This window comes from Hordeum vulgare, chromosome 4H (genome assembly GCF_904849725.1).
Source record: "Hordeum vulgare subsp. vulgare chromosome 4H, MorexV3_pseudomolecules_assembly, whole genome shotgun sequence".
Taxonomy (NCBI): domain Eukaryota; kingdom Viridiplantae; phylum Streptophyta; class Magnoliopsida; order Poales; family Poaceae; genus Hordeum; species Hordeum vulgare.
Window position 1 is genome coordinate 471744049 of NC_058521.1, and position 16247 is coordinate 471760295.

The window sequence follows — 16247 nt, forward strand, 5'->3', positions numbered from 1 at the left end:
CACCACCGAGACCACCAGCGAGTACCCATCACCGCACTCCATTTTTCCCACTAGCCCGAGCACCTCGCCACCGCAGCGTCCCACCACCATCTCGCCGGAGTTTGGCCGATACAGGAACTTCCCCGACCGCCCCTGCTCTCCCCCGACCTCGAAGCACCTCGCCGTCGCCGCCAATCAACGGAGGAGACCCACCTCCGTCCTCCCCACGCCTCGGACGCCGCCGCCGACCATCGCAAGGACGCCCACAACCACCGCCACCTTCCTGTCTCGCCGGAGAAGAAGGAGACCCGGTGAGCTCTCTGTTCTGTTTCTTCAACCGTTGGATCTAGAATAGACGCGTTAGATTAGATCACGCTACCCCTTCGGTTTTTAAATAAAAACCAAACGGTTTTCTGCCCCACTTATTGTTAGCCGAAGAGGTTTTTGTTAAGATTCGGCCGTTTGTTAGATTTCCCCGTAGCAAACACCCGTAGACCAATCAGAGAGCGCCACGTGTACACAGTGTCCGTTAGAATCAGTTCTATTTTTTCTGTTTAATTCCAAAACAGAGAAAGTTCTAATTTTGTTTGGCTCATAACTTTTGATCTAGAGATCCAATGAGGTTGATTATTGTTCCAGTAGATCACAATTTTTCTGTAGTTTTTAAAAACATATAATTTGTCTATGTTTGAAATTTTCAAATTTGAATTAGATCAGATTTAGTTTAAACCTTGTTTTGCTTATTCCAGGAGTTTAAAAAATGATTTTTATTTGATTCTTTTTGCTACTGCTTCCTAGTGATTATATCTTACTGTCGTATAAGTTTCAAAAAAAATTAATATTTTTACTTGGGGTTTTGACAGAAACATTTTCTACCTTAGTTAGGCGAAGTGAATTATTTCACTTTATGCCATAGCTACTTTATGCTCGTGATGTTATTTTAGTTGTTGATGATTGTAGTGCTTATGGTGTGTATTTGTTTGTATCGGTAGATCACCCGGAGTGCGAAGCTTGTTACTTAGAAGCGCTCGATCAAGACAACTATCATCAAGGCAAGTCATTTTGATCATACTATCTCCTATGTTTTCTTTGCATGGTAGTTTCACCTTTCTTTGCCCAAATTGCATGCTGAGTAGGTACTTGTAAATTATAGTTATAGGTTGTAGTATCATGTGGTAGGCACACAACAACCCGGATACTTGGCCCGGGACGACAAATTTCATATTGCTATGCTTGAGTAGACGGATTTCTGGTTGAGTGCATAACATGAGTGATGCGAGGATAATTAAATAACCAAGACCGGTTAAGTCAAGATTTTCAAGACCTCGTCAAGCAATGCAACTCTGGGTGAAGGACGGTTTGACGGGCTCCCTGGAGAAACCAGTGGACAACCCCGGGATGCTGGAGACGTGCCATGACATCTTGCGGAAAGCTTCACCCAAGCTCGAAGAGACGGACGAAGGCTTCAAGACCCAAGGCTTACCTGCACAGCCACAAGTCATTATGGGCTCTGGCTTGGTTGGACAACGCGGCGACTCTGGACAGGCGGTCCTAGCAGATGTAGGAGAACAGTAGGAATGGATGGGCACCGACAGGGATTCAGAGGGACCCGTTGAAAGACCATGTTTTGATCATCCGGTCTTCAAACACCCTAAAGTGCGAGGACATACACGGAGGCGATCAAATCTTGTGGGGAACGTGTGCAAAACTCTACAGAGTGCCCAAAACCTAATCGATTAGCCGTGTCCACGGTCATGGACAACTTGAGCCGAAGGCATTGAAATTTCCCTGAACTCTCGACACAACGTAATAATGATGTGGGAATTAACAACAACTCGGGTACGAGAATTGGTTGGCGGAACCATCTCGTTAACAACAAACAATGTAGTAATATTTTGCTTTCAGCCCTCTCTTGTTGTAGGAGAAAATTGGCTTTATGCTAAAACTTATAGCCCCACCTGCCAAATATGCATGTAGAGATAGTTGGTTATTATTTTTCCCCTCTCTTTGATGACTTGCCGGTATATTCCATATGTTGACCTACATGGCTGCAACGTATCATGTTGCAGAGTACTTTTCCGACCAGGAGTGAAGCTACGATCTACGCTCAACGACATGCCCTGGAGTCAGATGGACTCGTCTACCTGATGCTTCCGCTAGTCTTCGTTAGATATCTCATGAGATGGTCTTCAGCCACTTTATTGTAATTCATTATTGTAATAAAGTACTCGATATGAGATTTCGATTAATAAAGTTGTGTGATTGAACTCTTGATATATACATTGATGTACTGAGTGTGTACCAGCATGATCTTGGGATGGTACGGAAACACCAGAGGCTTGACTCATATTGAGTCGGGTCGCTACAACAAACTCATGAGAAAGATTTCGTCCGATATTTTCGTGGACAGGAATCCACTAGATGTCGAACCCCAATCTAACATCATGCATTTGTTGGAAGATTGTCCTATAAGAAACTACTTGAATTCCCACCTATGAATTCCCGAAATATCTGGTCATGCAATCTGGTACACGGATACAAGGAGTAATAATCACACAACTCCTATACTAACCCGTCACCTGTATCACATCCGTCAACACATGACCAGAATCTCAGACCTTCATCTACAACAGACTCTCGTGATCACAACGATACAAAGTATGGCAGTACTCCCGAACAATCTGCACCAGTACTGGGGACATCGGGGTTATCTCACCACTACTAGTATTGAAGCAATTACGAACATCCTTCCTTCTGAGATACTAAGAAATCTGAATGATAACGATGTGCTCAAGAATCCCCTGGAGCTCAACTCCCCTGAGACTTAAAGCAGATAGGAGGCACCAAGACAGAACTCTGTCACATCGGCATCATATAGATTCCAAAAATATCCGCGTGATCCTAAAAATTTTTGGAGTGAGAAGAGGAGTAGAATAAATTATTACGCCAAGATTCCTCACCAGAGAATAGAAGAGGATAAAAAATAATCCTACTCTCCGATATATAACTAGACTCAAAGCAGTTTTTCACTAGACTCGACTCGGCCAAGTTCGATCAATCAAGGGGGCTCCTAGGTTGGTACTGCTCTAATACCAACTTGTCACACCCAAGATGCGACCCTATCCTTAATTTGGCACGAAGGCCTCATCAGGAATAGAAGCGCATCTCGTCATGTCGCAAGAATGGATATCGTTACAAGTACATGTACTGAAAAGATGAGATATAAATAGAATTGGCTTACACTCGCCACAAGCTACATCAGAGTCACATCAGTACAGTACATAATCATCAAGAGTAAGAGCAGGGTCCGACTAGGGACGAAAACAAACGAGAAAAATAAGAACGACGTCCATCCTTGCTATCCCAGGCTGCCGGCCAGGAACCCATCCTAAATCGATGAAGAAGAAGAAGAAGAAGAAGCAACTCCAAATGTGCAATCAACGCGTTCGCGCCAAGTAACCTTTACCTGTACCTGCAACTGGTGTTGTAGTAATCTGTGAGCCACAGGGGACTCAGCAATCTCATTTCCAAAGGTATCAAGACTAGCAAAGCTTAATGGGTGAGGCATGGTTAAGTGGTGAGGTTGCAGCAACGACTAAGCATTATTTGGTGGCTAACTTACGAGTACAAGAAAATAAGAGGGGGAAGATCTACGCATAGCGAACATGAACTACTGATGATCAAATGAACGATCCTGAACACCTACCTATGTCAGACATAACCCCACCGTGTCCTCGATCGGAGAAAGAACTCACGAAAGAGACAGTCACGGTTACGCACACGGTTGGCATATTTTAATTAAATTACTTCAAGTTATCTAGAACCAGTGTTAAACAAAGTTTCCACGTTGCCACATAACCACGGGCACGGCTTTCCGAAAAGATTTAACCCTGCAGGGGTGCTCCAACTAGTCCATCACAAATTACCATAAGCCGCATAGAAATCCTCAATCACGAAGCTCGCGACCTCGTCGGATTCCCTAGTGGAAAACCTCAACTCTGAGATTACCCAAAGCATCACCGGAATCCCGATGCACAAGATATTCCATCAAAGGTAAAACTAATCCAGCAAGGCCGCCCGACGTGTCGACGAACCCGATAGGAGCCGCGTATCTCGTTCTCAGGACACGTCGGATGGAAAAGCCTACAGGTACCAAACCTCGAGTTGCCCTGTGGTGGCCCCGCAGTCTGTCCTTTTGGGACCAACACCATCAGCACTGCCCCCCCTGTTGTATGTAAAATTACTCCTCGGGTTGATGACGCCCTATGCATTTCAGTGTTAACAAAATTATTATGTTGGGAAATGTAGAACCAATGTTGGGCCTTGCCGGACCAGCTTTAATCTCAAACGAATTATTAAGGGGGTCCCCATAACAACCCTGATCGTGTTAGGAGCGCTCATTTATGGAACGTAACACCGGTAGCCGGAAACTAAGGGAGCAAAGGTGGAACAAAACACCAGGCTAGAAAGGTCGAGCCTTCCACCTTTTACCAAGTATATAGGTGCATTAAATTAAATAGCATTAATATGGTGATATGACAAGGAACCCATGCTTTCACATGGAAGCAACTGCGCCTGCAACTAGCAACGCTAACACAGGGTTAAGCAAGCAGTAACATAGCCAATCAGTGGTTTGCTAGGTCGAACAGGTTGAAGGTTATCATGGCATTGTTGAGAGGCTGATATTTAACATGTGGTAGGCAACGAGACATAATCGATAGAAGCGATAAAACTAGCATGGCAATGATAGTAATGGTATCTGGGGAAATGGTCATCTTGCCTGAGATCCCGCTTGGAAGAAGAATGCCTCCATGAAGCAGACGAACCAACGTAGTCGAACGGATCCTCACTTTTCCGACAAGCTTGCGGAACTCTAACGAGACGAAGCAAATGGAAACACGAATCAACACACGATATTCACCACAGCACATGCACAACAGGATGCACTACCCAATATGATGCATGGATGCCCAACCCCTAAAGATGCACTTAAACCATCCTACACCGGTAAACAGGTGCCACCTCATCATGAAGTGACACTTCAGCAGGACTGCCTAAAACTGGAAACTACTATCTCCATTGGATTCCTTGGGTTCTCCTACCCCAAATCCATATATTACACTACTATATATGCATGCATAAAAACACCATAAACAGCAAAGGAAAAACTACACAAGATCAAACTCTGCTAATAACAAGAACAAGGGTTGTTCTTGATATGCCAGATTTGGCATATACCTCTTCTGAAATATCCAGATATGGGAATACATCACAACACTAATCAACAAAAATTACATAATCCTCAGGGGTCCCACTGGTCATTCTCACCGGGGCCCCCTAGTAAGGCATGTGGGCTCTGGACCCACTGACAGAGGCACACTACAGCTAGCAACTAAAAACACAGGGAAAAAAATTAACATGGGAGTAGGGGGACTCGAACCCACTACCTTCTTGCAACACAACAGGGGCAATATCCACTGAGCTAGGCTCGGATGACTGCCCTAACAAGGGGAGTAACCCACCTATGCTATATGTGCAGACAACGCAACAAATTGAAACAAAACCCAAATAAAAGGGGCGCGCGCGAGGGGCTCGAACCCTCGACCTACTGGCGCTGCAGTGGCTCGGTTGCCACTATGATGGCGAAGTTTTACTGCTAGAACAGGGGAAGAAATGCACATATGCACGCTCTACTAGCTAGCACAGGAGAACAAAAATCGTAGAGAAGAAAAGGGGGGGCGCTGGGTCTCGAACCCGAGGCACTGCGAACGAAAGCATGCTCGATGCCACAGTGCTACCGTGGGGATTCTTGCATAAGAAGGGAGCAAAACAGATCTAAAAGGAAACAAGGGGCGTCGCTGGAGCAGGGAGACGCTGGCGATGACGACGCGCGCCAGAGCCACTCGCCTGCAGGCGCATACGGCCCGCATCCACGCCATGCACTACATTCCTCGTGGCACTACATAACAGGCGCGGAACCTACGCCTATAAAGACACATGCACGCAGAGCTGCGGCAACTAGCGCATCCTGCCGGTGCAACTCCGGCAGGGCGGCGCCCACGCGCAACCTCAGCGATCTACTGCAGAGAGGGAAACGGAGGGGGGGACAGAGCTGCGCTCACCCATGGTGCAGAGAGAGAGGGCTCGCGGGAGGGGAGACACGCCGCATGACGACGTCCTGCTGCAGGGAACACGCCGGAGAGGAAAAAGGACCAACCGCCGAGGAGGTCGAGGCTGTCGTCCTTGGTGCTAGATGCCCACGGGAATGGAACCCCATGGGCGCCCGCGAGCTCCTGGTCGAGGAGGGGGAAGAAGGGGGCGTCGGACTACCACGCATCAGGCACTTGCCCAAGCCGGCCATGGTGCGGTGGAGCTCGGGAACTCGCCCCGATGGTGCTAGGAGGGAGAGGGGGAGGGGAAAACGGCGAGGGTTAGGGTTTCAGAGGGTCCGGGGCTACTAAGTATCTCGCACCACCCGCTTGGGGCCGTCTGATCGAGAGAAGAAACGATCTATGGTGGTCAGGGGGTTCGTACGTGCTGACGTGATCGAGGAGGAAGAAGCTGCCGCCAGCCAGGCCTCGGCCGATCGCACTCACCTGGGCCTGGTGATCCCTCTCTCACTAAGAAGGCCTACCCAATAAAACAATACAGCAAAAAAACGAAACACAGGGGCTAAAGGAAAATAGTTTTGGTGGAAACAAAAATATAACTGGGCTTTTAAAATGTTGCTACTATTTATAAAAATAAGTGGAACATTTTTAGAAGTCCAAAATTATATTCATCTAATTCAAATGGGCTTTGATTTTTAAATAAAATAAAAAGGAAAATAAAGTAGAAACCAGAGGGGTTGCCTCCACAAAATGAAAAGGATTTTTTAGGGAAAGATGAACATTTTTTTAAAGGGCAGAAACAAAGCCTTTTGAACCTGCCACAAATTAAGAGAGAGAGAGAAGGGTTTTCTCCTTATGGAGCAACATATGGGTTTTGACATGCACTTGTTGACCCCACACCTAAACAATCACTAAGCACACCCACATCAACACAACCACAACAAAAGGGAAAGAATGCAATGCAAGAAGGCATGATGCACATGAAATGATGACACAAAGTTGGGCTCACCAGACATCACACCAACATTCCAAGGTTGCCATACAAGGAGGATACAAAAGGGGAGGGGAGATTGCATTTGGGCTGTCACACTCGGGTCTAGTACATGGCATATACATTGTTCTTCAGACTAACTGATGACGGTCTCGCGGCGTCTCAAAGTGGGGTTGTCCGACTCGGTGATCTCCATCTCTGACTCCACACTATCGGTTTAGCATCCCTATGCCCATGACTTGTGAAACATAGTCATCAACCGAATCGTATAGTAGTCAAAGGATATGTGTCCGCGTACCCTTATCAACTAGGGACTATTAAAATGATCATCAGACAATATATAGTTTCACAAACAAGTCACATACTTATTGATACATATAACTGATGATATTCAAGGACAATACAAAAGACTCGTGAATACATAAGGAAATATCACCATCAGATGATTCTCTAGGGAATATCTCCAAAAACTATCAAGTTAACTAGATTCACCTCTAAGTTGTCTACCATAACTAGTAAGCATTGTAATACCATGTGTTTAGATTATAGGCAATGTGAGAAATGGTTGTGGACAACTTTTATAGTATTGTAGGCAATTGATTAGCGAAGATATGCAGTTGTGCATCATTGATAAGCAACTAATTAGCAATAACGAGTAACCTATATCACCCATGATAGGCAACTAACTAGTAATGACAGACAACTCGGCATCTATGGTAAACAACTTCATAGTATTATAGGGGGCTTAGAAACAATGACATACAAGCAGTAATAGTACATAACCCAGAAGTAGCAGTTAGCAAGTTAGGAGAATGTTAACCAAAATTTACTAGAACACGAAATGTGGTGAAGTTACCTATTTGAAATACTAAAGTTGCCTCTCAAAGAACGAAAATTGCTTCTGAAAGTGATGTTATGTTACCTACCTTGGTTTTGAAATCGTTCACTCGTGCTAACTAGTTTCCTGTCGTTGCTAACTAGTTGCTTTTTATAGAGTGAAGTTGGCTATGTTATTTGTTTTCTAAACTTAGTCATAACTTAGTCCACATATTATGTTGTAGATAACTTCATAACCATGATAGACAACTTATGAGAAATGTTTTATCCTCTTTACAAAATATTGATAGTCGATTATAGGACCGTGTATGCATAATATAAAATGTACGCACCTTCATAACACAAAGTTGCCCATCAATAATGCTTAGTTTTCTAAATATGATGAAACAAGTTTGCCATGTTTTATAAATTGTGTGCGATATACTTGCTAGGTGAATTCATTAGTACACGCTAGCCAAGGAAAGTTTTTTCTGTTTAGCACTAAAGTTGCCTCATCTAGCATCACACTTGCTTTTGATAAAACATTAAAATATATACACATGAGATATAGTTTTAATGAGCTCATCATGGAACCTAACGCTGAAAATGAATCTTTATTATGATACACACCTCAAAAGTTGTAGTTTTAAAAAATAAAATAGGATAAACTGAGATGGCATCAACACATGTATGTAGCTCACCCTTAGGGTGTCCTTCAAGGCCTACCACAACTAATATCATGATGTCTCACTAGTGACACATGTACCAGATTAGACAGCAGCGCGCTTATTTCAGCAAAACTAGTGCAGTTGCATTTATAAGCAAGGTAATTAGGAAGAAACATACTACATCAAAAAAATTTGACAATTTATTTTGGGGGTGAGAAACGCACTATCTGCACACCACACCAACGCAGGAGTCCCTAGTTAGCACCTTTGGCGCCCATTAGGAGAAGCGGCACTAGCTACAGTGTGAAAATGGGCTAGCCCACGACAGGGCACCATAGAAGATGCACAAAAAAATCAATTTTTTTGCTCGATCGGAGAATTGAACTTGCGAACTACACTACATTTCATGTCTCCACATAACCACCATGGCGTACCGCTGCAAGTGACATAATACAGCGCTAAATCTTTAAAAACTATCTTAGCTACTCATAAATATTTTTCTTTTTAAAAAATAAACTTCTCAGATTTCGGAAAACAGGTCATAAACATGCAAAAAACTTGCCCATATTCAAGAAAAGTTCAATGATTTCGAAACAATAATCAATTTAGAAAAATACTTCACAATATATTGAAAAAAAATCATCAAATGTTTGAAAAAAAGTTCATCAATTTTGAAAAAGTTCACAAAACTGAAAAAGTTCATTAATTTTGGAAAAAAGTTCATCTAATGTTTTGAAAGAAGTTCATCCAATTTGAAAAAAGTTCATCATTTTTTTTAAAAAGTGTATCAAATTGAAAAAATCATCGAATGTGATGAACAAATGATCAACTTTTGAAAATAGCTCACAATTTTTTTAAATATGTTCAATGATTTTGAAAATAAAATTTCATCAAATTGTAGAAAAACACTATCGACGTGGAAAATCTTCAAGCATTTAGGAAAGTAAAAAATAAAAATTGATGAGTGAAGAAACCAGGAAGAAGGAAAAAAGAAAACAGAGAAAACGAAAAAGGAAAAGAAAAATGAAAAAAGAGAACAAAAGAATACAACAGAACAAAAGTTGTTTCTTTGCAGAAATTGCTTCTTGGTGTGTTGGTTATACAAAGGAAATTCGACTAGTAAGGTTGCTGGTTCGATTTTGAGAGAGCGCAAATACACAGTAACGGGGCGGCCCTGTACGGGGCGCTGCGGATGCTAGTTTGCGAAATGCATACAGGGAGCTCCTACAGGCGCCGGTTACACGCAAAATTTGCTAACCGGCGCCTGGAGCGCTCCGCAATGGGATGGCCCATATAGTGATCCTTCATGAACTTTTCTTAGCCGTGAATTTCTTTAGAAATCGGTGAACTTTCTTGCAAATCGACTTTTTTTAGAAATTCGTGGACATTTCTGAAAATCGATGAACATAATTTAAAATTCATGAACTTTTTACAAGATCTGTGAACTGTTTTTAAAAATTGATGAACTTTTTCAAAATCGATGATATTTTTTTCTAATTATGTGAACTTTTTGAAAATCCATGAAATATTTCAAAACTCGGTGAACTTTTGTTCATAATAATTGAACTTTTTTTTGCAAATCTGAACTTTTTGAAATTCTCTGAACTTTTTTTAAAAATTTTAATGACCAACGCATTTTTACATGGGCCGGCCCATGAGGAGGAGCGTTGCACGCGCCGGTTTCCCTAACTGGCGCTGAGGACGCCGAATAGGAGGTCCTCTACCTGCCGCTTACTACGGCACGCAACCCTGCGCCGCACAGGGGGCGCCCCAACTGGGCCGGTCCATTTTTCTATTACTTTTTGCCTTCTCTGATTATTTTCTAATTTGTTTTTTTTATTTCCTTTTTTCCTTTTCGTTTTTTATTTGAAGAAAAAAATATTTTTCGAATTTGAATAACAATTTTAAAAAATCATGAATAAATATGGAAGCGTCAACAATTTTTTAGAGTATGAACATTTTTTAAATCTTGAAACAAATTTTTTATAAGGAGAACAATTTTTAAAGACCTTGAACATATTTGAAACGCGAACAACTTTTTCAAGCACGAACATTTTTTGAATCTGGAGAACAAATTTTGAAATTGAAAACAATTTTTAAAAACATGACAAAAAATGGAAGCGGGAACAATTTTTTAAAGCACGAACGTTTTTGGAATCTTGAGGACAAAATTTGGAAAAGGAGAACAAATTTGAAAGTGCGGACACATTTTTAAAAGCACGAACATTTTTAGAATTTTGAGATTTTTTTGAAACAGAGTACAATTTTTAAAAAAGTGAACAAATTTTAAAGCGCTAACAAATTTTTAAAGCATGAACATTTTTTGAATCTTGAGAAGAAAAACTTGAAAAGGAGAACAATTTTGAAAAACTCCGAACAAATATGAAAGCGCGAACAAATTTTTAAAGCACGATCATTTTTTGCATTTTGAGAACGAATTTTGAAAGCGAGAACAATTTAAATAACGTGAAAATTTTTGGAAGCACGAACAATTTTTTAGATACACGAACATTTCTTAAACCTGGAGAACAAAATTTTGAAAAACCCAAACAAATTGGAAATAGCGAAGAATTTCTTAAAACGATTTTTTTTAATTTTGTGAACGAATTTTGAAACCGAAAACAATTTAAGAAAACATGAACGAATTTGTAAGCGCGAACAATTTTTGAAATACAAAAATGTTTTGGAAAACATAAACAATTTCTTAATCTATAAACAAATTTGAAAACAGGAGCATGTTACGAACATAGAACATTTTTTTGTAGGAAAGGATATTTTTTGAAATTTGTGAACAATTCTTGAAACGGGAACGTTTTTTGAATTTATGTACACTTTTTAAAGCAGGAACATTTTTTGAACTTACGTACATTTTTTGAAATGGCAAATATTTTTTAGAAAATGAAGAATATTTTTTGAACTTCTCAAACATTTTAAAATCATGAATAATTTTAGAATTGATGAACAAAATTTGAACAAGTTTTCAATTTGTGAACAAATTTTGAAAAAAGAGAAACATTTTTCGTAAAACAGGAACATTTTTTAAAAAAATGTGAAAAGAAGAACATTCTTTTTAAAACTATGAACTATTTATGAAAAAAAATCAAATATCATGCAGTTTTTTGAACATGAGAACAATTTTTGAAATACAACCATTTTTCAAAAGATGAACACATTTTGGAAGCACGGACATTTAAATATAAACTGTGAATGCAAGAACATTTTTTGAAATTCTAAACAAAAACTATAAAATGTCAAACAGAAAAATAGGAAAAGGAAAAGGAACAAAACTGAATGATAAAATTTAAAAGGAAACAATAACATATTTTGAAAAAAGGACATTTTTTAAAAATGGCGAACATTTTTTGGAAAGTTCGGACATCTTTCTAAAATCCCGAACATTTTTTGAAGCTAGGAATGTTTTTGAAAAACGGCAAATATTTGAAAGTTAGAACATTTTTATAAAATCAAGAGCATTTTCTCAATTTGAAGAAATTTTTAAAACATGAACTTAGGTTAAAAAATAATCATAGGAAAAAAGAAAAAAAAATAGAAGCCGAGAAACGAAAAAAGGAATAAAAGGAAAAAACCAAACAGAAAAAAGGACAAAAAAAATGAAGCAGAAACCGGAACAGCCTTCAGCAGAGGGAGATGGGAGTCTAGTTTGTCGCGCCCCTGTGCGTTTGCCCGACTATTTGACGCAAAGAGCGTCAAATAGGGTTTTCCATGCATACAAACGTGCGCGCAGCGTTAAATAGGAAACGCCCGCCAATGCAGCCTTAGCGAAGCCCAGCATCCTTGAACTAAACCACTGGCCCACGAGAAAGACCCACTAGGCCGCGCGAACCCCTAGCCCAGGGCTCTGCACCTCTCCACTGGTGTGCCTCGGTGGCGCGCCTTGGTCGATCCCCCAGACCCGCACACACCCGTTCGCCCCTGGCGGCGCCCCTTCGCTCCCCGAAGCATTTCCTCGAGCAGCTGGTGCGCGCGCGGAGCGGAGGCCATGGCGATGGCGAAGGCCAAATCCACCGCCCTCTCCGCCGCCGAAAAGTGCCGGGTACTTCTCGCGAGCATCCTCTGCGATTCGCTCCTCTTATTTTAGGCTCTGTCGCTCACTCCCTCTCGTCTTTCTCAGAACATCCTGGGCGCCAGTTGGGAAGCCCACCTCAACACGATCAAAGCCGACGCCAAGGGAAGGTGCGCACACCGGTTCCTACATCCTCAACATCTTGATCCATATGCTTGTGCGAGTAGCAGCTAAAATACTAAATTTTCTTGTTCTTGATTGATCTTGCTCGGGGCTGTGAGCAGCAAGGGGGAGGTTTACACGTCGAGGGTGCACTACATGGTCCAAAAGGGCATGCCCTACTTGATTGTCCCCGAGAACGACATGCACAACATTGTATTGCTCTGTATTTTTCTTACGATGGCTGATTGATTTGTAGTAGTGGTTGCTGTTATGTTCTGATGGATTGATTGTATGAAACGGCTGTTGTGTAGAACATTATAATCGATGAGCGGGGTTCTCTCTCGGTGTCCAGTCCAGTCCCAGGCCGCCTTGCCAGCTTGCTCAAGTCACTCAACAAGGTCGGTCCTTTTTCTATAAACTCAAATGCAGCACAATTTGCTGCATGGTTGCTTGATTGCCTTCTCTAGTATGAGTTGTGTCATCGTGGGTGGTGATATTGTTGCCTGGTGCAGTTGCCTCCCCGGGTTGCTATGACCGGTGATGTCCTGCGCATGAAGGAGACAAAGGTAAACCTGTTTTGAAGACTCCCAACATGGGTGAACATGTTTGATTGCCCAGTAGTAGTCAGCAGAGCAGTACTGATTGTGCTTCATACGCTCTTTTTAAGGTCCCGGTTATAGCTGAAAGCCTTAAGAAAGCTATTCTGAAGGAACATAAAGCTGCTAGTGAAGCTACTTATGGGGTTTCAACGGTATTGTCTTCCGCAAGTGCTAGTTGTAGGTCACGCAGCGAAGGTCTCCTCAGCTTGCTCAATGAGGAGAGCTCTTACAATATCTTGAAGTTTGAAATTGGGTGGGTAAAATGTCTTACTGTTTTCTAATATTCATTATCTATTCTTTAGGTTTACCATTGGTGCAGTTAATATCTGTTGGTCATCTGTGTAATTAGTTTAAAGGAGCTATTTGTGATTGCGGAGATATCTATATTGCAGCTCATGTGTCTTCATAGATTCACTTGGGAGCAGCCATAATATTGAGTTGGATACTTTTGAACCACCAAAAGCTGACCTGCTATGTGAGTTTCTACTTAATTGATTTCAGCTTTCCGGGTTTTGTACTTGACGCGATTGTATACCTTGATGTGACAATTGAGTAATAAAACTCCATTTATAAAAAAAAATATTTCAGCTATGCATCTTTACTTATGTACCCTTCAATAACTTTATTGACTGGCATCATTTTATGTTAGAAATGTCATTTAGATGCTAGTCGACTGCTAAAACAGATGCACTACTTATCTTCTTGCACCTTCTAATTTTACTGTAATAGTTCAGTTTCTAAATGCATATATTATCTTTTGTAGTGCCATTCTCTGCAAAGCTTATTGATGGTATCAACAGGAGTGACCCAAGGCGGAGAGCACTTATACTTTTCTGTTTTGAGTATTTTGATGTGACTGCCAGAGTAAGTGTCTTGTATATCTGGACTAAGTGCAATGTAGGATAAGTGTATTATTAGTTTCTCATTTCTGAAGCTTTCCTTTTGGCCAAATTAGCCAAGCCCTAGTATTGTCACAGTACTGTTGACTATCATATTTGTTCTTGTTTGAAGGATGCACTCTTGGTCTCCATTGATCACCATGGATTTGAGGTGCTCGCCAGGGTTCCTGAAAGAGCTACCGCACCTGATGTCCCTCAGCAATACCACTGGAAAGAGTTCAGGTTCACATTCAAGGAAGCAGTTAAGGATGTTGAGGAATTCTGCCGCATGTTGGTCGAGCTAGAAGAAGAAGCTCTGCACAGCGTAAAGAGCTATAGCGGATTAGGTTGAAAGAGATACCTTTCTCAAACCAAAGGGCACAAGATTCAGATCTTCAGTTATGATAATAGATCATCTAAAGAATATAACTTGAATTCGATTTTGTAGATGGTTTGCATTGTAAAATGACATCATTCGATTGAGAATCAACAGTTAGGTTTGTATGTCACCATCATTTTCAGCCTGTGTTTTGTACTTTTTTACATATCAGAAAGGAAACTTTTCTGCATATTGGTTGATACAAAAACCATGTTTTTATTTGTGTGCAGTTAGTGAATTGCACTCGATCCATATTATTGTTCTATTTCTGTGCAGTAACACATGAAGCCTTGAAAAAAGGTCACTTGATCCCGTCTATATCTCGCCTTCTTCATGATGAGAATTCAGGCAACTTACGAATTGCAAGTTTAGTTTTTTTTTTATTAATGTCTGCTCAATATATTTTCAGAGGATGCTGCCAGCACAGCCCGCTTCCTTGTCTTGCTGCTACTACGCATTCAGATCACGACACTTGCTCCTTAGTTCATGCCCAAAATGTTTATCAGGTGCTTGATCATGCTAACTACTCTGTAGCACTTTAATCAGCCGGTTACTCAGATGGCATTGCCTCTCAAATAGTGTGTATAGCTGACGTAATTCTCCATAAAGTGGAGGATCAAATCAAGAGAATCCGACCTGAAACGTGTTCAGAAAAAGGTATGGTACATCCATTACTGTCCCAGGTTGTTAATTCAGAATTAAAAAACTAAGCATTCAAAAAATATATTCAAAAACTAAGGATGGGTTATGGCACTAACACAGAGATGCAGCCACAATCCTATTAAATCAAAAGTAGGAAGTGGGGAATGTAAGAAATTTATAATGCTCCATATTACTCCCTCAGTCCCATAATATAAGAGCGTTTCTGACACTATAGTAGTGTGAGAAACGCTCTTATATTAGTTTTTTTAATAATACATTTTTTTCTTATATTTGCAAAATATTACGCCGGTTTGAATTTTTGTAGAAATAATACAACGTCGGCTTCCCAGAAGCCGAGTGGATCCAATCGGCTTTGCCAAAGCCATCAGGGACGTGTTGTCCACGAGTGGGCCGATTAGTGGCCCCTCGGCCACGTGGCTGCCCATAAGTGGCCGGAACATGTCTCTCGGCCTGGGTGGCTTCCAGTCGGCCCTGGCGAAGCCAACAAGAGGCCGCATAGGCACGGCCGCGCCGCACCCCTTCTTCCTCCTTCCTTTCTCTTCTTTCCTTCTTCCCTTCTCTCTCCACCCCAAAATGGCTCAAATTTCACAGCAAATTTGGGCCAATTTCTTTCCCATTTTCCACTATAGTTTGATTCTAGAGGGTTAGGGGAGGCTAGGGAAACCTCGACCTCATGATGGGGTAACTCGTAGTGGTGGTGGTAGTGGGAGTTGTTGAGGTGGTGGCGGTGGCGGTGGTGGTGTTGGAGGTGGTGGTGTTGGTGTTGGCGGCGGCGGCGGCGGTGGTGGTGGTGGAGGTTGGGGGGAGGCTTCGGTGTTCGTCGTTCGTTTCCCATGTTCGTCGCCTGTCCCCGTGTTTGAAGCCAGTTGTTCGCTGTTTCTTCGCACGCTTCAAGGGTAAGGTTCAACAACGTTTGTTCCCATAGTATTTAGTTGTGTGAATATTTGTAGTTGCTTCGATAGTATATGTAGATGTCAA

The 16247-nt window shown here is 41.7% G+C and overlaps 1 protein-coding gene across 1 annotated transcript; it reads left to right on the plus strand.

Moving 5' to 3' along the window:
* The first annotated feature begins 12460 nt into the window (after window positions 1-12460).
* On the plus strand, window positions 12461-14796 carry LOC123446648. The gene is made up of 9 exons (XM_045123215.1): window positions 12461-12618; window positions 12697-12758; window positions 12873-12963; window positions 13062-13148; window positions 13263-13316; window positions 13418-13602; window positions 13742-13824; window positions 14113-14213; window positions 14361-14796. Exons 1-9 carry the CDS (start codon window positions 12565-12567, stop codon window positions 14577-14579), a joined length of 936 nt encoding a protein of 311 aa, XP_044979150.1. The 5' UTR covers window positions 12461-12564; the 3' UTR covers window positions 14580-14796.
* The last annotated feature ends 1451 nt before the right edge of the window (window positions 14797-16247 follow it).

Coding starts and splice junctions, on each gene's coding strand:
- LOC123446648 (XM_045123215.1), top strand. CDS start 12,565: ATGGCGATGGCGAAGGCCAAATCCACCGCCCTCTCCGCCGCCGAAAAG. Junction 13,149..13,262: donor TGCTCAAGTCACTCAACAAG/GTCGGTCCTTTT, acceptor TGCCTGGTGCAG/TTGCCTCCCCGGGTTGCTAT. Junction 13,317..13,417: donor TGCGCATGAAGGAGACAAAG/GTAAACCTGTTT, acceptor GCTCTTTTTAAG/GTCCCGGTTATAGCTGAAAG.